General features: G+C 35.3%; 1 protein-coding gene across 1 annotated transcript; it reads right to left on the minus strand.

Moving 5' to 3' along the window:
• Nucleotides 1–22,264: 22,264 nt before the first annotated feature.
• On the minus strand, nucleotides 22,265–23,023 carry LOC119641607 (protein dimmed). The gene has a single exon (XM_038040380.1). It carries the CDS (start codon nucleotides 23,021–23,023, stop codon nucleotides 22,265–22,267), a length of 759 nt encoding a protein of 252 aa, XP_037896308.1.
• Between the last annotated feature and the right edge of the window lie 272 nt (nucleotides 23,024–23,295).

A 23,295-nucleotide genomic window follows, 5' to 3' on the forward strand; every position in this document is an offset into this window, starting at 1 on the left:
ATATGGATATCAATGTTTTGAGAGCGCTAGTTACCTTAACAATAGATCGACTGAGTATATGAATTCGTCTCGTTCCAATTTTCGACCTTTGGTTATTTTTATCTTAAAATGTTCTTTTTTAAATTTAAAATTTTTTTCGAAATATTACATTTATCGTCTTCTTCTGCGAGTCAGCAAATCAATAACAGATGACTTATTGAATTAAGTAAAAAAGATATTTACATTTCTATATTTGATTTCTTTTTACCAGTTTCGAGTTGCCTACGACATATCATTACTTGCTGCACCTTGCCTCCTCTGATTTTCATTAAGAATACACTTTATAAAAAAAGATTTTGAAACCCTGAACAACATTCTTTACGTCTAAGCCGCGTACGATGTTTGATTTAAAGCATCTAATTAGTAATCCTTTAACAAATTTCCAGCGATTTCTTTGCGATATTAATGAAAATTCCACACAATGTTAGCAACATTTTATACAAAAGGGTTACCCTCTCTGTTTTTCTAATCGTTCAATATTTGATCGTTTTGTAACACTAGTTCATTTAACTACCGATCGTTTAATTGCATAGCGAGAGAGCATATGCAATAAAGTGCAATGTACAATTTACCACACTTGGGATCGAATATGGGTCTTCGAGTTGACTACCGAACTTACTAACTATTAGAGTGTGCGATAGCCGTATCTACGGCAACACAAGTTGCTACGCTGAATAACCAATCATCAAATACAGTCATGTTCACTTTACCGAGTTTCCTATTTCAATCTAATATAAAATAGATTTGTAAACATAGAGCCATACAAGTAATCTCCAAGATCTGTAGCAAGCATGCTGCTTCTATAGTCTTATAAAGCTAATACACAATCATTTAATCGATTATCGATAATCAGCGTTTCTTCAAGTAATTGTTTTTTGTGGCGTTGCAACAGGATTAAGGACTGAGAAAGGGAAAGCACTTCCCTCGTTCTTCCTTCTCAGTGATCAAAGTCGCCATGCTATATGGTTAGGAAGTCAGATTAGCATAAAGTATAATGTCGAATAAAATGTTGTCGCTTTTTGGTGAAAAAGAGGAGATCGAGTTTTTTACTGCCTATTTTTACATGGCTTGTTTAAATATTCGTAATTACAGGTCGTTGTCGTTATAGGTAGTAACATTTCGAAATATTCAATATTTTGTACAAGGGTCTGCAGCATAAAATTATGGGCCGAAGGGGACCGCAGAAAGGGCAGGGATCAGGGAATAGGTCAGGATTTTAACATCAGATCGTCCTGTAAGCAAGTTTCGACCGTCCGTCTGTGGAGTGATTCTTAAGCTTCAACTCCATCCGACGCTGCCCTGACAGGCCGTTACTTTCAAACTAACTACGTACGGTTATTCAGTACTACCTCCGACTGTCTAACTTTTTGCCTTTATTTAGATAACACATTACTTCGTTATGCAAAAATGTCTGACTTTGAATAGGTGAATAATAAAATAACTTTTCAAAATCGGTAAAAGAAAATTGCACAGGAGTAAGTGAACTACTCATTATTACTAAGGGATTTTCAGATATTTATACATATGCTAGAAAGTTTACGTATCAGAGAGTTACTCGGAACTGAATACATTTTCCTAGATTTTCATTTGTTTTTGTATAATTTAAATAAATGTCTGTTCCCATTAGGTCGCTATTGTTTTACTTCGTAAATACATTGGCGTGGGCATTTTGATATCTTTTTTTCGATTGTTGTAGGCTTCATTTTCTGTAAATGTTGTTGTAGCAAACTACTTCTACATGGTACAAAAAAAAATTTCCCCCAAAACTGGGTTTAAGCTTTTTATTTAAGTTATATTTACTTAATAATATTTTAAAAGTGTTGGAAACATACTAATTAAATGAATAGATTGAGACAACATGGTGTATACCTTAGGCAGTCTTTGATTTGAATAAAACTGTGAGAAACAAATCATATGAGAAAATTAAATTACCACAAAGTTGAACATGCTAGTTAAAAGAAAGAAAATTAAAGAAAATGTAAATGCAAAACTCTTAAGTAAACAACAAACATTCCTTAAATGAAAACAACTTCTCTTTGACTGTTCCTTTAAAAACAATTAAATGATAACCCGACCCATATACGTTGAAATGTTTGTATTTTCTATAAACAAAATTATGTTAAACTTCGAGAGATAGCAATGGGAGCTGGCAACGAAAAGTAGCAAAGAAAGGTAAGCAGTAAAAGTGGCAAAGCTACCCATTTTCATTTCTAATTTACAATAATTGTACAATTCGTATTACTGAACGTACAATAAAAGATAAATAAAACAAAACTTGTTTACGTTACAGGTCGATTTGAATGAGACAAATGCAATTCGTACGATGGAGTTGGTTTTAACATAGATTAGCTTCACTTAATTTAGTGTAATATAATGGTTGTTGCATAAGTTCGTATTGTTTCTCTGCTTAAAATTCAACGCTATAAAACTTATTGTTTACTTTCATCATCTCACTTTCGTTTTTGTTCATTTCCCGATTTGTCATACCTTTCTAATATTAAATCGTATTCTCCTTGGAAAAGAGTGTTTGTTTTGCACTTAGAAATTTTTCAAATTTATATTAACGCAGAATAACGTGATTCCCTCTTATATCGCTTCTGTGTCGGAAAATTGATTAGCTACATAATAACACGCGAAATAGTTGGCACTTCGTACTGCATACTTTTTTAGGCTTTCTGGTACATTTTATCCAGAGTTTAAAATCCTGTAGCTCACATTCATTCTATAGATTGAAGTAAAAACGTGAAACTGACCACATCCTATCAACTACATTCTTTTTATGTCTTGCACTAATTGCCGTGCACGTCCAGCTTGTACGGGTGTAAGTAATATACGGAAGGGTTCAATATGGACCTTCTTTTTGCTATATTGATGATTTACAATCATTTGTAACATCCAGAAGAACTTAAAATAGACCATCCTTTTGCTGTGCGAAATCTGTTCATGTGTACTTGTATTCAACCTGCAGGTCGCACCTTTTAAGACATTTTGACAAAATTTGGTTCACTAAAATGCCTTGGCTGATGGACGAAAGCTGTTGATAGTGAATGGCATGATTTTTATATTGAAGCAGTGGTCATATGAAGAAAAATTGCAACAAACGAAATCCTCTACGAAAATCGCTGACGAATAGTGGGCTGATGCTTTGAACCCTCTTCTATACCCTCTTCTATATAACCGTTCCACGGAAAATTAAGCTTATATATGGGAAAAACGGCTAATTTTCAACATATTTTTGAGAAAACTTTATCCATAATTTGAATTTCAGATAAATATTAGTTTGGGGAAAAAGAAATCCATTATTTTTATATGAACTTCAGGACTTTATTTAACATGCTTCGGATTGTCCGATTTGGGTCAAATATGCACCGTTTTGTTGTATGATTTGTTGCCATTTTAAAAGTAACTTCAAAATGCCTCTCTCATAGAAGTCCTGGTCTCTATTTGCAAAAAACTCTAGTAGTCGATTTTCACAATCCTCCTTCGATTCCAATTTTTTATCATTAAAGAAATTTTGCAATGCAAGAAAAAGATGATAATCGCTTGGTGCCAAGTCCGGACTGTATGGCGGATGCATTAAAACTTCCCAACCAAGCTCCCGAAGTTTCTGGCGAGTCACTGTAGATGTGTGTGCCCTAGCGTTGTCCTGGTGGAACACGACATCTCTCCTGTTGGCCAATTCTGGCCGTTTCTGGTCAATCGCTATCTTCAAACGATCCAGTTGTTGGCAGTAAGGATCAGAATTTAGCGTTTGACCATATGGAAGCAACTCATAATAAATAATCACCTTCCAGTCCCACCAAATGCATAGCAAAACCTTCCTGGCCGTTTAAGGTGCTTCGCCGCTCTTTGACCACGATCGTTTTCGCACAGGGTTATCGTATGTGATCCATTTCTCATCTCCAGTCACCATCCGTTTAAGAAATGGGTCTATCTCATTCCGTTTGGTCAAGGCTTCGCAGATGGAAATTCGATCCATCATGTTTTTTTCTGTTAATTGGTGTGGCACCCAAACATCGAGCTTCTTTTTGAATCCAGTTTTGTGTAAATGGTTTAAAACTGTTTTATGGTCGATTTTTAGCTCCTGGGCGATGTTACGACTGCTAACATGCCGGTCAACTTCGATCATTTCTCCGATTTTATCGACATATTCGACGACCGGCCTACCTGTGCGAGGTGCATCTTTAACATCAAAAATTCCTGAACGGAATCTACGAAACCAAAATTTCACATAATTGGCTGTTACAGTATCGGAACCATAAACACTATTCACAATTTTAGCCGCCTGGCTTGCATTTTCGCCTTTGTCAAAGAAAAACTGTAAAATGTACCGAATTTTCTCTTTGTTCACTTCCATTTTTAACACGCTGTAACTCACAACTGAATGCACCAAACAAAAAACAGCAAAAGAATTTTTTTTACTGCGAAATGTACGGTATGTAAATGTACAGTATCGGAAATTGTTTGATCGATACTTTACGAGAAATCTATCAGTGCAGCAATCTACCGAAAAAATAATGGATTTCTTTTTCCCCGAACTAATATTAGAGACACAACTATTTACGGGTTCAGCTTCCACCCATATAAGGATATGCATAGAAAAAATCACTTTATTTAGAAATAGGATCTTATTTATTATGCAAATAAGTGGAGAATTCTATTAGATGAAGCAACGTCGAATATTTAGTTGTTGACCTTGCCCGACTATAATGCTCTTAATTGTTAATAAAGTCGAGAAAGCAATACAGCGGCGTACCACTTTCTGCTGTCTTCATAACGTAGATAACCGTAATAAGTTCTGCTAAGTGCGGTCGTCTTCGATGCAAAACGACAAAGCCAGCTATTAAAATTATTGTAGAAGAAGTAAAAAGTTTTTTGTAAGTCAGGACAATCGTATTTATAATTTCATCAAAATATCTCAAAATTTGCGACCTTTAGGTTGATAGGAGACGGACGGCCAGTCCTAATAATATATTCCTATACCGCCAGTAAAGTAGGGTATAAAAACGATTTTCAGAAATTCCAATTTAATAGACTGATACTTAGGATTGCGTGAAGATATTTGAAGAATTTCCCAAGGAAGTAGATTCGAAAATAATTTTACAACAAAAACTAAGAGAATGTGCTCATCTTACGTAAGGAATTAATAGTAAAAGATATTTGATTTTTCTCTCCCTTCTTCTTTTCGTATGGTTAACCATTAAATGCATTCTTCCACATGAATATACATACAAATTGCAACGAATTCAGCTTAAAATCTTCTAAAAGCCTTTTGTATTTATGTGATGAATGAATGAAATCGAAAGCCAAAAAGAAAGGAAAACTCTATCAATGAAGATCATAAAAGTTATATCAATACTAAACGTTATTTAATAATAATTTTAAACAGAAAGAGAGGACCAAAAAAAATGCCAATGCTTAAAATGCAATAAATAGACATTAAATGCTAAAGCAATAAAAATATTTTAGCACGTAGACAAAATATTTCTGAAAATATAAGAAGCAAGAGAAGAAGCCTACGAAAGCATATTAAATAAATTGTATTTAAGATTGTAACTAAATGCTGTTTGCTAGAGCAAGCAATTCAACATGCACACATGAACTAAAAATGTTATTTATTTAATATTAGCCAAATAGATTTTAGCAGGAAAACACACCCGGACTCAAAAGCACAAATCGAACATAATTGTAGTAAAACTTTGTGAACTGTAAATAAAAATATCTATGAAATTCTTGGCAAACGCATCATTTTTCCCAAGCTATGATTGCATACAAAAACAACAAAACCAAAAGCATCATTAACAACAACAACCATAACAAAGTAAATAACCTTTATTATCAGTTCATACCACTTTTTGTCTAACCTGATTGAAAATTCGATTTCATACACACGACTTGTAGAGAACAAAGGTTTAACAATTAAGCCAACGTTTTTAAGGAAATTTAATATGACCTAACAAGGTCTTAAACACTTTGTTAAACAATAATGGAACTTAGATCATGTAGTACATAATTGCCGTACGATATAGAAAATTTAGTGAACCAAAAAGAAAATGGTTGATTTTAAGAAAATATGTAAGCGCATTTCGAAAATAAATTGTTTTCTAAATTAGTTTGTTTCACTTCTAGGCAAAACACACAATGATAATTACCTTCGGAGAAGTATATTGGCAGTGGTTTTCATGTGGTTTAGGTGTTGTTTTTCTGTTTTCAAAACGATCAGCGATCAAAACCTCTTTCCCATCTGCTCTATATCTAATGTTTTGTAGCCGTCTCTCCGTGGCTAGGTGAATAGCGGACATCCCTTGAGTGGCTGATCGAATATAAAATAGGTTTTTGCTTATTTTTTGACTTTTTATTCCCTAGATAAATTACGGTATAGGGTATGTTCAGTTTGTGCGCACTTATGTAACACGCAGAGTGGCTCATGATGCCGATCGACTCAGAGAATGATTCCACGTTTGTCTGCCTGTCTATCCATCTGTTGTCTGTCCATGTAAGTATGTGTTCAACCTAAACGCCGCAATTTTTTGGATATATTGATAAAATTTGGAAGACGGACGTGTTTTGATTCAAGGATCAACGCTGAAAATGGTTCAGATTGGTCCGCCACTTCCCCATATAACGCTTTATGTTGAAAAGTCGTTACATGATAAAAATTATTGTTCGAGGAAAATCGCTCAGTAATACAAGTTTTACATTCGAAATTGATATAAAAAAATTTGGTACGGCTAGCCCAATTTTTTAAATATTCTCCCGCATAGCCGTTTTTACGGAACCTAATCTCTGTAAGGTTAAAAAGTCTAATTGTCAATTTTTCGTGGGGAAAATCGGTTCATTATAGTAAATTAAGAAAAAAATCAACCTTACCGACTACTGCATAGGTCTATTTTTTGAATACTAGAACATACAAAGATTATGAGTACATAAAAACTCTTATATGCCCTATATGCTAAAAAGGCTTAATTGTATATTTTTTGTGAAGGAAATGTTTTCATAATAGTAGTTTATGCCAATTTTAAACATATGGGTCTACTTCTTAGATCCCACTCCATATAAGATTTCCAATAAATGGTAAGCCTTTCAAAAAAATGTTTCATTTTTAATACTTTGTGATGAAAAAGCAACAGCTTAAAAGGGAAGAAAATCCAAGGGAAGACGTTTCTAGTTGTTTATGATGGAAAGTGGAAAATAATAAAATTTTTTTGTAAGTAAATTAAGTTTACTTTTGAATCACATGGTATGATATATTTGGCATCCTTCAATATGTGGGCTTTCATGAAAGGAATGTCTTTGCATGAAAATAATGTGTATGATACGATGTTTTGTTGCCAAAATGGGTGAATAACTGTAACAGACGAAGTGGTGTAAGATATATAATGGTCGGCTTGGCCTGGCTATAATGTTCTTACTTGTTTCATATTAGTTGTTATTTTAGAAAACTTCTCGAGTTTATCTCTATGTAAATGTGCGCAGCAAATATTGTTAATAACAGGAAAAGTTTTGCTCTGCCTGTGTGTTAAAATCTGGGCAAGTTCAATTAAAAAGGTCGGATTGACGAACCAAAAAGTTTCTTATTGAGAAGTGAGTGACGTAGTTTGTATTAATGATAGTAAAATGTAGTATATATATTTTGAGTGTTTCGTATGTATGTGTAAGAGCAGATTTCCTATGAATGTAAACCACAAAAATGCTCTCTATGAAAGATTTTATTTACGGACGTATATAAATAGACGTATAATCTGACACTTATTCTGATTAAATGTATACCGTAGGATGGCTAATGTGCATTGCAAAGGAAGTGATAATAGTTCTGAACATAACATTTCAGAAAAATAAAAATGCAACTGCCTACAATTTAAATGATGGGAACATCTTACGACTTTCTTAGTACTTGTTTTGATTTTTATCAGCTTAAACGACCGTTTAAACATCTACGAATAGTGAAGACTATATCTAGGGTAGAAATAATCTAAACAACTTTCCGAGCAGAGATCTCCTTTGAACTGTGCTCGCTTCAGATGCCAACATTTCCTCTTCTATTACAAATAAATATTCTACTCTGATCAAAAAATCAAAAGTTTACGTTAGCTGACATTATCTAACAATAATAGTTTGCCTTATTCACACTGAACGGCCAAAGGTGAAAAGTTTGTGTACATCTAAGTGACTTTTAGGTTTCCGAAAGGCTTACACGAGATATTAACTTCAGTAGCTTCAGTAAAGAACAATATTGTCAGCGGGAACTCTAAAACACAATGAACATAATCGGTTGCTAGTACTAACTGTCTCGAAAATCAACATAATCTTAACTTACTAAATAAGTGAAAATGACAATTTCGAAATCTTTTATTTCAACAAACTCTAATAACTTTGCTTTCATTGGTATACAGAAATACAAAATTTGCGCAAACAACAGAGGTTTTGTATATAGTAGTCTAATATTAAACGTATAGCAATCCCGAATATCTATTTTACCTACCACCGAACTTAGGTGGTACACATATTATATCTTATTTGCTCTTAACAGCTAGAAATATCCCTCAAACTCTCTATAGCACTTCCGCAAAATATATTTATAATTCTGAAGAGATTAAAATTCGACACCGACAATAATATCTCGGTTGGTCCCTCCTTCAATTTTTCTGTTTATCGTTCGTTTGGACAATTTAGATACAACCAAAGTAGGCGAAAGACTACATCTTATATGGCAAATATAAATTTAAAATAGACCAAAACTGTGAACTTCAATTGGTTCTTAATGCAAAACTTATATAAATTAATAATAAAACTTAGTATAAGTACAATAAAACAAATAAGAAGAAAAAAAAAAAAAGAAAAAAAGCATGTACACTTTCAGCATAGGGGCACACTTACAACCGGTACAGGACCAAATTGCTAATGAACCCCTAAACCATCGCAAACATTCATAAGCCTGGCAACCGATAATAAATTGTCAATAATTCAATTTCGAAACATAACGACTTTTTAAGGATAAAAGCTACTTTAAATACGACATAGGTAAATCGCGCGTATTAAGCAATGTTGCTTTAATGGCCTTTAAAGAGTCCGATAACGAGAATAAGTAATAGACGTCATTTAGGTTCTTGCAAACGACACGGAGCGGATTGAACAGCTCATAATTATATTTACACTGACTAAGCTTAACCAAGATAAAGTGCCTAGAGAAGCGGTTAGGGACATTAAAGCTTATTTCACCAAGTAATGAAGGCGAGTCAATAGCACCATTTATTACTCTGATTACAAAGGAAACGCCAAGAACAAACCTACGTTTCTCAAGAGACGGTAAGGACAGCAGAAGCAACCTATTTTCATAGCGAGGAAGAGAGGCATTCGGATCCCAACCCAAATTTCTAAGGGCAAACAGCAAGAATTGCTTTTGAACAGATTCAATTGAATCTACATAGCACCTATATGAAGGAGACCAAACAACAGAGGCATACTCGAGTAATGGTCTAACCAAACACATGCAAAGCCTTTTCGTAATATAAGGATCATCAAGCTCTTTGGACCAGCTCCTTATAAAACCGAGCGCAGACCTAGCCTTGCTTAACGAAAGCTCAATATGCAAATTGAAACGTAACGTATACTCAAATAGAACGCCTAAATTTCTGATCGAACCGACGTCCTCCAACTTATGCGAGTCTATGAAATACTGAGTAATGAATGACTATCTTCTTGAGAAAGCAAGCTTCTTACATTTATTTAGATTTAGTTTCAGAAGATTCACAGAGCACCATGCAACAAAATTATCCAAGTCACCTTGAAGCCGATGTGATTGCAATTCAACAGAGGAGGAAGAAAACAGTTTCACATCATCAGCATACATTAAGATCTGGCTGGAATTAACCACCGATAGGAGATCGTTAATGTATAAACTAAATAAAATGGGACCTAAGTGGCTGCATTGAGGTACGCCAGATGTCACGGGGAATTCATCCGAGGTAATGAAATTAAAGAAAACCCTGAAGGATCTATTGTGCGGATAAGAGCTTATCCCTTTCACTAAATAGAAAGGCAAGCCAGAGGCTTGGAGTTTAAAGCTAAGTAAGTTATGGTTAACCATATCAAATGCTTTGCTTAAATCAGTGTATATAACATCTGTGCGAGAGCCACTAGAAAAAGCCTTGAAAACATGACAGGTAAACTGTAACAAGTTGGTGACTGTAGATCGCCCTTTCCGAAAGCCGTGCTGGTGCAGAGAAATATACGAATTAATGGCAAAGGCCAAATGCTGAGTCACAATACGCTCGAACAACTTGGGCAAGACACTCAACTTGGCTATGCCTCTGTAGTTCTCAACAAATTGCCTACTTCCACTCTTGTGGATAGGAATAAGGAAACTACTCTTCCAACATGAAGGGAAAACACCTAAATACAAGGACATGTTAAAAATCTTTGAGATCACATCACATAACTCGATAGCGCAAGATTTAAGTACACATGATGGAATTCCATCAGGTCCAGGCGAGCAACTGTATTTTAAAGAACTCAACCCTTTAAAAACATCATCTTCCGAAATAACCAAGTTAGGTGTTGAAACCGAGTTAGTTATAGGATATGAGTAGTTTGCTGATAAATCGAAAAAGTTTCGTCGGAAATACTCAGCAAACAGATTTGAGATTTCAAAATCATCCAAGGAATTAGACCCATTAAAAGAAACATGAGAGGGATATGTGGAAAATTTAAAAAGTATTTAGGATTAACAAACAGAAAGGATCTAATGAACTGAAGGTATCTGCAGTAATAATGGTGGTTGAGGGAGTTAAAACTGCGCCTCGCCACCGAGTAAGCGAAATAGTCGAGCGCAGAGCCACTTTTCAAATATCTTTTGAAAATTGAGTTTTTTCTATTCTTGTGATATTTAATTGTCCTATTAAACCACGAGGGACATCTGCTTCGAGGTCGACAATGCTTGATCGGAACAGATGCAACAATAGCTAGATTTAATGTATTGTAGAACGATCGCAATAAGCTTTCAATACTACCGGTTGAGAAATCAAGCGTTATATGTGAAAGACGATGTTTTAGCAAAACAATGTGGATTTTGTGAAAATCATAATATTTATTTAAAAAAGTTTGATTTGGCACATTAAGGCAGTTCAACGAATCATCATTCTTATGATGAAAGGAAATGTACATTAATGGACGATAAGGATCCTTAGCTAAACTAAAAGGTGGACAACGATGTACACTAATCTCAGGGAAATTGGCACAGCAGAGATCAAGCAGTCTACCATAACAATTAGGGATACGGTTATATTGAACCAAATTATGATCAAACAATTAATTAAAGAACACAACAGCCCTATCAGACGTTGAAGTAGGAATCAAGCAGCCAGAATTATCACTGTTAGACCAAGTGACTTGAGGCAAATTGAAGTCACCCAATGCAACGACCAAATCGTTAAATCTAGACCGCTTGACCACCTCACAAATGAGGGCAGCGTGTTTCCTGTAAATGGAGATATCGGAATTTGGGGGAAGATAACAGCAGGTTACAAATAGCTGTTTATTAGGCATATTCGCACGAATAGTGATAAATTCAACGTCAGGAGAAGTGGGAAATTCAATTAAATTGGACGGGACTGACGCAGATATGGCAATTAAAACACCACCACCAATGCGATTCACTCGATCATTTCTAAACACTTGGAAAGAATTATGAAAAAGTTCCGACGAATGAAGATCGGGTTTTAGCCAAGTTTCAATAAAGGCCAAACACAAAAATTCCGTGCTCACTGAATTTAGAAAAGTGGAACGAATTTTCGAATTTAGGCCCCTAACATTTTGATAATTGAGAGATAGTGGGCCTGAAGAAACAATTGGTTTTTTGAAGGCGACAAGACTATTGCCTTGGTATCACGGGGACAATCTCGAGGGATAAACTCCTTAATTAAGGATCCTACTGGCCACAGTGGTATGTTTGACAACATATCACTGTTTTCAGTCGGAACTAATATTTTAAAAGAAGAGATTGTCCTAGCTTGAGAAGGAGCCATTTTGAACATGCTAACACGCTTTAAGTTAACTGATGGGACTTTCGTCGCCAGATAGCTTTTTATGTTATCCACCGATGTTTCAGGTGCCAGCCTTGACACAAATATTGCTTTTCTGGGAGGAACTGCCGTCAAGCAAATGTCATCATTTGGAACAGGAGGGGGGTTCACGGTAGGAGAGTTTCGAGTTGAGGAGAATATAGATGGGGTTATCGCCCTTGTACCGGCAGCTTGTGAGACTTACCCAGTCTGGTGACCAGCATTCACACGCGAACAGCCAGGAGGAGAGGATGATTTATTTTTCTCTTCATTACTTGTAGGCGATGGCGCTTGATTAGAGTGAGTGGCGGCTCTGGGCAGAGATACCCTTGCCTCTTCAGCGTAGCTTAAAACCGATGAACTTGCCGGTTTGTTTGTAACTGTTTTGCTACCAACCGACTCAGCAATATCGGAAACATTACTGTTCATTTTAGAGTTAGAGGGAGCGGTAACTTGTACCAACGAATTAGATTTGGAGAAAGCCAGAGGTGACGTGCCACACGCTAAGTATAGAAGATGAGTGTCCAATAAAACGACACTCATCAAACCTAGACTTAATGAACTCAAACTTTTCCCACAAGGAGCCGAGATTTCTACTCAATTCCGAAAAACCATAACGGGTCTCCGTGAAAAGTTTATAAAAGTCAATGCCCCGCTGCCTACAGTCAGGACATGACCATCTTAAGCCTTTAGACGGGTCAGCGACTGCGTCAGCAGCACGGCCGAGAATACCGGCACACTTTGCATGACCAAAGCGCTCGCAGAGCCAACAAGAAACGAATCTATCAGAATCCGGGCCCGATTTCGCCCAAGAAGGTGTATATAAACACTCCATGTCCAGTCAAAAAGACAGTTGTGGATTATGAAGAACAGACACACAAATCACTAAAAAAATCCTGAACATAAAAATTTATCAACCAATTTGTGCAAAACTTCTCTGTTAGGTTGACACTGTAACGAGAGATCAATAGCAACGCAAACTACAAAGAGCAAAAAAATCACAGAGAAAAAGAGAGAAAACAAAAAAAAAGAGAGATTTATATCAGAGCTCAAAATTTTTGTTTGCAAAAATCAAATGAATCAAAGCATAAAGGAAAAATATTTCTTTTACTTTGAATTCACTCACTTTCTTCTCAAAGTATATTATAAATCCACACACTATAAGGCAGAATAGCCACGAAATTCAACAAAAAATTAAAATATTAATTGCTGAAACAAAATATAGACGACTATACCGCGCGACAGAGTTGCCAGACTGCTGACAATAAGGAATTAAAAATTCTTCATAAACTGAATTTCGCATTGGTTCGTAGTTGAATTAGAATATTTTTTCACTCAATGCGAGGCACTTACTTGCGGTAGTGCACACCTTACGTGACCACGAACAAAAGCAATACATTTATGGACAAGTTTAAATCTAGAGCACTTAAGGTACAAACAGTAAAAATAGAAGAAAACAACCAAATATTTAAAAAAAATGTAGAATTTTTTTTTTGTTAATAAAATTCTTCGACCTTTTCAAAATGTTTGATCTGCTTTAATATGCCTTTTTATAATCACATTGTAGTTTTTTCATATATTAAAATATGCACTTTTATTTTCAAAATTATTTTGAAACTTCGGGAAATTTTCATTTTTAGCAGTAAGGAACAATGTTAAATCCACTTAGACTATCGTGTAGAATATCGTATTGTCACCGAAAGATTTTTTCTCTGCGTAATAGAAGAAAAATTTTTTACATATGCCGTGAGTGAACAAACTCCGAGATCGAGAATCCTGTAGAAGATCTATTTTATCTCTCTCCCTCTCTCTATCTCTCTCTCTCTCTCTCTCTCTTTCTTTCTTTCTATCTTCCTCCCCTTCTCTTCCGCCATCTCTCTCTCTTTCTTCCTTGTTCTCTCTCTATCTTTCTCTTTCTCTCTCTATCTTTCTTTCTTTCTCTCTCTATCGTTCTTCCATTCTCTTTCCTCCTCGCTCATTTTCGTAAGGGAAGCCGGACAAAACGTGCAACGCAAATATTTTGGCGATAATTACATTTCATTTCATTAATTATGGATGTCACATAAGCGCAAAGAGAGGGAGAGAGCATACCAAAATTATTAGCGATAATAAACCGCGAAGCAAATATTGTGAGGATCAAAAGCGAACATTATAGAAATAAGTAAACTTTCATAAGGGAAGTTTCTTTCTACAGGAAATTGTAGTTGAAAACTTTTCAAGGTCAAATTCAAATTATGATCTCGCAAAATGCCGTAATTACGAATTTTTACGAACCTTGAACATTATAGGTTTTTTTTTTTGTTTTTAAAGAGGTGCAAAGCATTAAGAGCCTATGTTAATGTTGGACATTTAGCGCAACAGAAACTCCTCTACTTCCGACGACAATTCACCAACGTAATACCACCGTTAAGTATAAGTTCAGGACAACCGTCTTAGCCTTCGTTTTCGCCTAAGTTTTCGTAAGCGTTCTCTTGATCAAAGTTTGGCAATGGCGATTTCGTTTAAACCTTGTATTAAGTTCCACATTTCGGCCGGGTGCAACATAGACACCAATAAATGATTGTACATCACCCCGTCTCTTATAGCTTCACTTATCATCTCCCTCTGAATTGAAAATCTTTGACGCTGCACCATTACATGCCCAGCAAAGTCATATCTTTCCATTCTTTGCAATATGATTCGCTATCATGTCTCTTCCTTGCAAGTACTGCCGAAAGTAACTCAAAATTTGCGTTAGGTAAAAGTCAACGTTTCCATGCTTCCTTTTGAGCCAATCCTTTACATTGAGGACGAAGGTCCTCACCGTAAGCTGGAGTTGTCCTACTCTCTTTGCCATGCCCACACGATTGTTTGGTATGTTCGTTCCTTGTTCTCTCGTGCTAATCGCCTCGGATGTTGCTTTCGAGCGTTGGCTGTGCCTGCTTCTTCCTTGGCCAAGGGTTCATTGTTGGCATTGTTGCACTAATAACATTGCAGCGTTGTACGAGACGGGGCGGAAGCTACAAGACACTCGTTGTGCACATAATCGGAATAGCAAATTGTCTGCGATAATTCCAAATTCCCAGTTTCCAGAATTATAAATGCAGGCAGACTTTCATAGGTCACTGTGCGTAAAAACACAAATGAAAACTCTTCAACATCAAGAGAAAGTTGTTTAAAAGAGTAATTGGTTGCACCCACCGTGTGAAATCTTCTGAAAATTACAAACTTACAGGTTAAATCGATAAAAGGAAGAATGTCTTTACAAAAGGATTAAATTTGTTTAACATAAATCCAAAAATTCATTTGCTTTGACAATATGCGTACATATGTACAGAAATGCTTGTAAAAATATTTATACGTAATATACATACATGTGTATTTATGTATGCATAATACACATACATGTAGTGTAAATGCTTAACGTATGTATAATGCATACAATTTTAACCCCGTTAAAAAGTTATCTAAAACACTATCACAGGCTGTTACGCTGTAAACAATTGTTGCTAGTGTAGTTTAAAACTTTTACTTACAACTGTCAACTTAAGCTTTAGCACATAATTTCGCTACGTAACATTTACAATGACATTGGAAATTTGTGTTTTATACTGCAATACACAATGAATGGTTGCATCTCTCTATCATATATTTGGTTGGTTGGTTCTTGGTTACACACCCTGTCTGCCTAGCTGCTTGCCTTTCGTATGGTCAAAGTGAGAAGGTTTTGGTTGCACAATGCGGCTAACTATAACTACCTAGTACGTTTCTGTAACACACATATAACATATAGAAGTACATGAATATTTTAGTGTGAATGGAAATATCTCTTTTTAAGGAATGCGTCCCTTGTGCGTGGATGTGTACATTTTATCTGTTGTCATTTTAAACTTTGTTACTTACTCTTAAACAATTCAAAGCGAATATTTAGACTTTTATTGTAACCTCCATTGCATGCGCAATCGAAAGCTATATTAAACTTGTTAGACCACCTGGTACACATTTGCATTGAACGTATAAGTTGAAGCACCCGCATGCAAAACTTCAACAAATTAATCCAACAAAAATAGAAAATGAAACTGTTTTTCTTCATTTATTCCTCTTCTTCTTATTCTTCTTATTTTAACTTTTATTTCTTTCTCGTTAACTTAGCTAAATCGCTTTGTTGAAGTTTCTTCCATCTAGTGATAGAGCGTTCCACTTACCGAATGAAACTTTGTCAATAGACGCATTTGTTTCTGTGTCATTTTGCTTCTGTAACTTGCAATTACTGTACCTGGCTGCTGCTGTTCTTATGCACAAAGTGTACTTATTTTTCACGTTCAGCATAAAGATATATATATATATATATATATATATTCGTATATGGGTTTGAGCTTGTGTTAATGTGTGAATAAGCGTATGCAATTGTATAATTGTCAAATTTTATGCCAAGTACATACGTACATGTAACATATATACATGCATGAAATGTATTCAACAATTTCATGCACATGTGCGAATACTTAACCAAATGAATTTTATACATGTAAGCAGACTCTCGTATACACGTACAGACACAGGCATCTATTTATACATTTTAATGCGACTCATACGGATAATTTACTCACAAAATTAAATGACGCTTTTCTTTTAATTTTTGATGAGTTACACACGCTCACACGGATTCGTATTTAAACTCTCACCAAATAATGAAAAAAAATAATTTTATCAAGATTTATTTTGTAGCCTTCATCAAAACTAGGCCATGAAACTTGCAAAACCTTACACCTACTTGCCCATAGATTATTCGTATGGCTTTTTCTTTTATGTCCTCTATCAGAGATAACCCAAACAACAATACCTATCTCAAAGTGACGACATCAGTTTCGGAAACACGAAAAAATTCAATACAGTGATAGTAGGTAAACAAAAGACGTGCTTGTTCACACACGGTAAGTGGTGACTGAAATTTGCATTTCCTTATATAATATAATAAAATGACGAAAAAGAGAAGACAAGCTTTGTTTTCCTGTTTAATGTAAAAATCCCCGGACAGCGGAATTTGTAAGATACCTACGTACCGCTGGTCTCTCCCAGGTAAAGAGCAGTCGATTAAAGGACAAAAGACAATACGGTGTTAAAGCTATTAAACCCGCATCTTTAAAAGCATTTCTTAACACTTCTCCCAACGGAGGTATACACACCATTCTCCGATTATCATGATGTCATTTTGCAAATTAGTTTTACTCTGAAATTAAATTTATTTATTTTTCTCAAACACGCTTTTTAAAGCAAAGTTCACTTTTTCTACACACTTATTACAATACTTTTCTAGCATAACACAAAGAAAGTTTTTCATTTTCAGTAATAATATACGTCCAGGCGAAAATCTGCCATCTTTGTTTCCTTTGCTTTCTTCCGCTTGTTTTCTTATTCAAAAGTGAAAACAAGATATTCAGTTTCCGCAATAGCCTCCTAATCCACATTTGAACTGAATGAATTTGGTTTTCAGACTCGCTCATTTTAATTATTCTCATATGACCGCGAATCGAGGTGGTTTCAGACTCCCTTCAAAAGCTTTGGAATAATGAAAATGACAAGTTGCGGATTCACACTTCACTTATCGTAATGCTTAAAATATTAGCCACACTGACATGCACTCTCTTGAGGTACACGTTCATCTCTTTAGCTAACTCTCTCTACAAATAAACAAATGATTCTCGTCCACAAACGTCTTGACTTTGTTGATGTTTTTGTCGCCCGTCGATATTGAAGGTCGACCAACATGACGTAATTCAAGTGTCATTTCGTCTTCCATGTTTTATGCCATTCATTTGTCTGCACCTTTGATATTTATAATGCGCCATTCGCAATTTTGTTGGAAACAGAAACCTTGACTCTTTGCTCATTTAATGTTTCATTGCAGATATTGAAATACCTTAAAACAGTAGGCGTAGGTCTTCAAATGAAATCGTTACATGCATTTTGATATTCTCTGACGTCTCAATATCGTTTGAGTGTCGAATATCTAAATATGTAATAATTTTAACTCTAACTAAGTTATAGCAAACGAGACAAATTACACCTGTTTCACACGATGGGTGCATTCCCAAAAAAATTCGTGTAAAAAAAGTAAGTGTAAAGATAGACATTGGCTAAACAGCACTCATATACGCATATAATCGGCATAACCGAACCGAATTATGAAAAATTAAACTCGAAATTACGATGCAAAAAACTTCGTCAGAAAAATTCACTAAGAAATTCATAAAATATTGAAAATCGTGTTAATACAAAACAATTCGTATGAAGAGAGATTTTTCCCTTTAATTCGTGTCAAATCAAATTTCGTGTAAAACAAATCGTGTGAATAGGTGTATATATTTAAATCTGTTAAGCTTAGGAGCTCAAGATTTGACAGCGCTTGTTATTCTATTTTATCCGTATTATATTTTCATAATCGTTGTCTCAATTTTATCCAGATAAGATTTTCGTGTATCCATTAACCTCTGTCTTCTGTTGCATTTTTAGACGTTGATAAGATCGGAAAAATAGAGACGCCCAGATGAAATTATTTATATCTACTCTTGGCAGAGAAAACCATTATCATTCTAAAGCAAAATAAATTGCGTTCAATGCAAGTGTTGTTTCAACCCTTGCTTGTTACATCTGACACACACAAGTTTTTGTATCTAAATGCTGCAACCGTCTCGTTTTTGACAGAAATGAGCACAAACCGAAGTAACAAAAATTGTAGATTAAAATTGCCGCGAAAAGCTTCTTAAGCTATGGTTATCTAATTACAATGGCGAATACATAGCATAATTTCAGCCAAAAAAAAATTGAAATGTGAAGCATCTTCGGAACAAGAAGGTTATTTACTACTACAACTTCTGCCAAACATGTTCTGCGAATATATTTGAAAATATTGAGCGGAGCTTAGGATAAGTTGTGAACTGCCTAATCTTAATATTACAGAAACACCATTCACTTTTTTCATAAAATCCTAACACTATCTGCGTATTAAACGAAAACTTAATGATAGGTGTACTCCTCCGAATTTCTAGAGCCTGCTGAAACTGTTACATCTCGCAGCAGGACCAGCTAGTCATAGAAAGTCGTGCGCTTGAAGAAAAAGGACAATTTATGAGCAAAGGAATTCGGAAAGCGGTTTTGCTTCGTGAAAACACCCGAGTGCATACGGCAGAAGCTAGCAAGCAGAACATCTTAAACTTGGACTGGAAGCTTCTCGCACTTACAGCTTATCCGCCAGGCATGGCTCCTTTTGATTACCACTAGGTTCGATCGATACAGTCATATGTAGCAGATGAGCTATGCACAAAAGTTGAAAATAGGTGAAACAGGCTCCATAAGTCTCTACCGCGAGACTCCTTCATGAGCCATTCGCGATGTCGCAAAAGACCACAGCTAACAATGGCCGATATTTCAGTTATTAAATTTTGTAAAGTATACAATTTAAATTTGATTTTGATATCTTGGCCTGGTCATCCAGTTGCTTTTAAGAACGACCTTGTGAAAACTATTTCGTAGCCTCGATTCCGGTGTGTCCTCGCAAGCGAAGTTATATTTTACGTAGATAATTTTCTTCGGCTGTCGGTGGACAGCCTTATCAAGAGTTGCGCGAGTTAGAAGGAAGTATGGGTTCTAAGCGCACCTTACAACGGAAAATTATATTTAAGAGCTCCATTTTTATTTAGAGTTCATTGCTTTATTACATCCGCTTGGATCATGTAAATTTTTCAAAAGAGATGATCGTCGATCAAACCACTATGTCGCAATGTTTCTTGTAATATTTTGTTCCAAAAATTTATTTCATTTTTTCCATTTATTTGTACACAAAGTGATTACAAAATGATAAAGAATTTTAGATAAAAAGGCTTCTAATTTATGAAAATAAATTTAAGTTCCATTAAAATAAGAATTTGGCCGATTAAGCGAACTAACTGTAGATACTCATCATTTCCAATACATTTCCATGCGTTGGGGGTCTTATGCCCACGTATTTTCTACGTATTTTCTATTTTGTTACAAAAATGCCTACGAAAACTCTACTTTAAGGAAACCGCTGTGAAATCGGAAAATATTTATTGAACGTCAGCGTATCGGCATACAGACTTGTGATCGGATAGAATTAAATTAAATTGCCCAAGAATATGTATATTTTATTAGTATTAGAGACAATAAATTCAAATCTGGTATTTAGCCTACGTTTTGATGGTGAGTAGGTCAAGAGAGATTTTCGTAGCATTTTTCCCAACATATCACTTTAAAATCGCATAAAAACCATCTAACCATACCGCAATGCATGGAATGGGAATGTGTGTCAATAGACCATTTAAAGGGAACCTTACGAGTTTCCTTAACACAGTAAAAATTAATTCGAAAAATTCGCTGTACATTGTACAAGATCACTTCAAGCATATGACAAGCTTCTCAAACTTATGAAAATATTTCTAATGTTTGGATGGTGCAAACCACTCATGCTTATCTATTTTAATCTTAAAATTGTGCCAGGCTTTGGTTTACCGCTTGCTGAAAAAGTCGAAATCCTCCAAAAATGTTTCTTCTTCTACAAATCATACAATTCATAAACTTGAGGATTGGCACGTGTGACCTTATGATTTTGCTAAGCAACTAAGAATCCGTCAAAAACCAGTTTTGACTAATTTGTCTACCATTCTATACAAAAAAAAAGATTGATACATGGATATGGACCACATGAATCAATAAATGGATAGATATTTAATTAAATGAAAGTTCATCTGTGAGAAAATGTTGAAACGGAACGAAATCGAGCCATTTTTGAAGAGGCTGATGATGGGCAATGAAAACTTAGTCACCAATGCCAATAATATCCGAAAATTGTTCGCGGGCAAAGAATAAAGAAGCAGTACAAAGAGTGGTAAAGTTCGGATCCATTGCACGTAAAATAGCGTTATGCCTCTGACAGAATGGGAAGAGAACCGTTCGTCAATAACCTTTCCCAAACTGATCAGATAATTGACTTCATTCTTTATTGGCAGCAATTAAAGCGATTAAAGGACACAAATGTCCGGAATTGACCATAGAATAGAAACTGCGTCGTCTTTCATCACGACAATCCCATATCCAAACAGATTTTTATTGACTCGACTACATTGTTGGGATTTGGATTGGCTGGCAAGCGCAACTCAAAAGAGACCTAGAAAAATCGTTTGGTTCACCGCTTACCAATGGTTTTACAGTGATTTTATCAAAAAGACGCCAAAAAGCTATCGCTCAAATGGCACATAATTGCTTTTTTAAAATTTGTTTAAATCTTACTTAAATTATAAGAAAAACTATGTTTGAATTATAGTGAAGTAAAGCTGCGAACTTTTTCCTTCTTCTATGTTATCAGATATAGGAGTCCTCATGAGCGTTTTTTAATGAAAGTCTTACAGTTTTCAAAATGATAACTAGCAATGAAAAGAATTAGAAACTACTTCAGTTAGATTACCTCATAATCAACAATTTGAAAATCACTGATTATTATAATACATAAAGCATAAGCTCTAAGCGTCTGGTTATGATTTATATGAAAAGTAAATTCATTCTTACAATCAAATCACATAGAATTCGTTTAAAATGTACACTTAAGCTTAATAAAGAGTAAGAAACGTGACGGGCATTGAAACACGCGAACGATATAAAACAATAATCAACATTATTACTTGTACTTAAAGGTAAACAACATCACTTATGCTTACAGGTTTTTTCTTAAATGTTTCCATAAGAACATGTATATATATATATATATATATATTTTTATATAAATATGTATATGTACACAATTACATACGCAAATACACACATACACAAGAAACTTACACTCATTTTCACGTTAATAATATGGATTTAAGGTGGGGAGGCAAGAGATATTGTAATCCTCACGTAGCTTGTAAATTGCAATTAGTGGCGCAGCATAATTGAGAGCATGTTTTGCTATATACTTGTTAGTTGTATTCCGAATTCACACAATACATACACACAAACACACACACACACACACAAACACATAAAACGAACACATACTGCACTTTACGGTATAAATGATTTTGCAAGTGAATCCATGAGGCGTTGGTTAGGCTGCAGACGACAATTGAAATGTCATCAATTTTTATGAGGAACACGAGCAAAGTCACGTCTCTTTGGTTCAACCGCAATCATTGCAAACTAATGTCATTAGTGTATAACAACGACGACGACGATGGCGACGGCGATGACGACGACAACGACATGTTCGCAGAATTCAGGCTGTAAATTCTATTGTTATAGTTAACATTGTTTATATCAGGATCACGTTGCAGCATATCACCTAATGCCATTATGTAGGTTTGAGCCATTTGTAAAGTTTCAAATTTAGAGAGCTTCTGATCCATAGCTGGCGTGGGCACTACTTGACGCAGGCGATCGAAAGCTTCGTTTAATCCATTCATACGTTTACGTTCACGAGCATTGGCCGCTTGACGTCTACGCTTCAATAATGATGGGCTAGGCGGATTTACGCCCACCGCTACTGACTTTTTTATGCGGGAAGCATTTACTTTACGCGGCCTTTTCACAACTTTTTGCTCTGCCGCGTCTATGTTTATAGTATTGTTATGGTCTTGTGTAACGGAATTATTTGCGATTGGACTTATATAATGGCTGTGGCAATAATCATTCCCGGATGCAAGATTTAATTCATTTTCTAAAGACCAAGTATTAATGATCAACGATTCTGCAGCGTTCACGTTTGTTGTTCGTGGAATAGTGTTGTTATTATTATTCGACGGATAAATAGGACTTTTTATATAAAACGAATTATTATCGTCCTCTGTTGATGATGAAGGTGACGTCGAATTATTATATATGAAATTACTTAGATTGGTTGTATTGTCTTTGTACTGATATGTAACGTATTTGTTTTCACTTATATTCATTCTAAAAATTATTAACAATAAAATGTGTGATCCTCACGAATAACGCTTGAAGACTGGCACGAGTCATGCACACTTAATGGTGACCTGACAGTTACTTCTTTTCTATCCATCAGCACAACAACAAAAACACAAACAAGACAAATTCAATTGAATTGAAAACGTCAGTTGTTTAGAGCAATACTAACCAACTGGCTACTTTGCCAGACCATGTGGCGTGTGCCCGGCACAAGACCGCAACAACTATCTAACGCAATATTAGTGAAGTAACCCCT

Source organism: Glossina fuscipes, unplaced genomic scaffold (assembly GCF_014805625.2).
Source record: "Glossina fuscipes isolate IAEA_lab_2018 unplaced genomic scaffold, Yale_Gfus_2 155, whole genome shotgun sequence".
Lineage (NCBI taxonomy): Eukaryota > Metazoa > Arthropoda > Insecta > Diptera > Glossinidae > Glossina > Glossina fuscipes.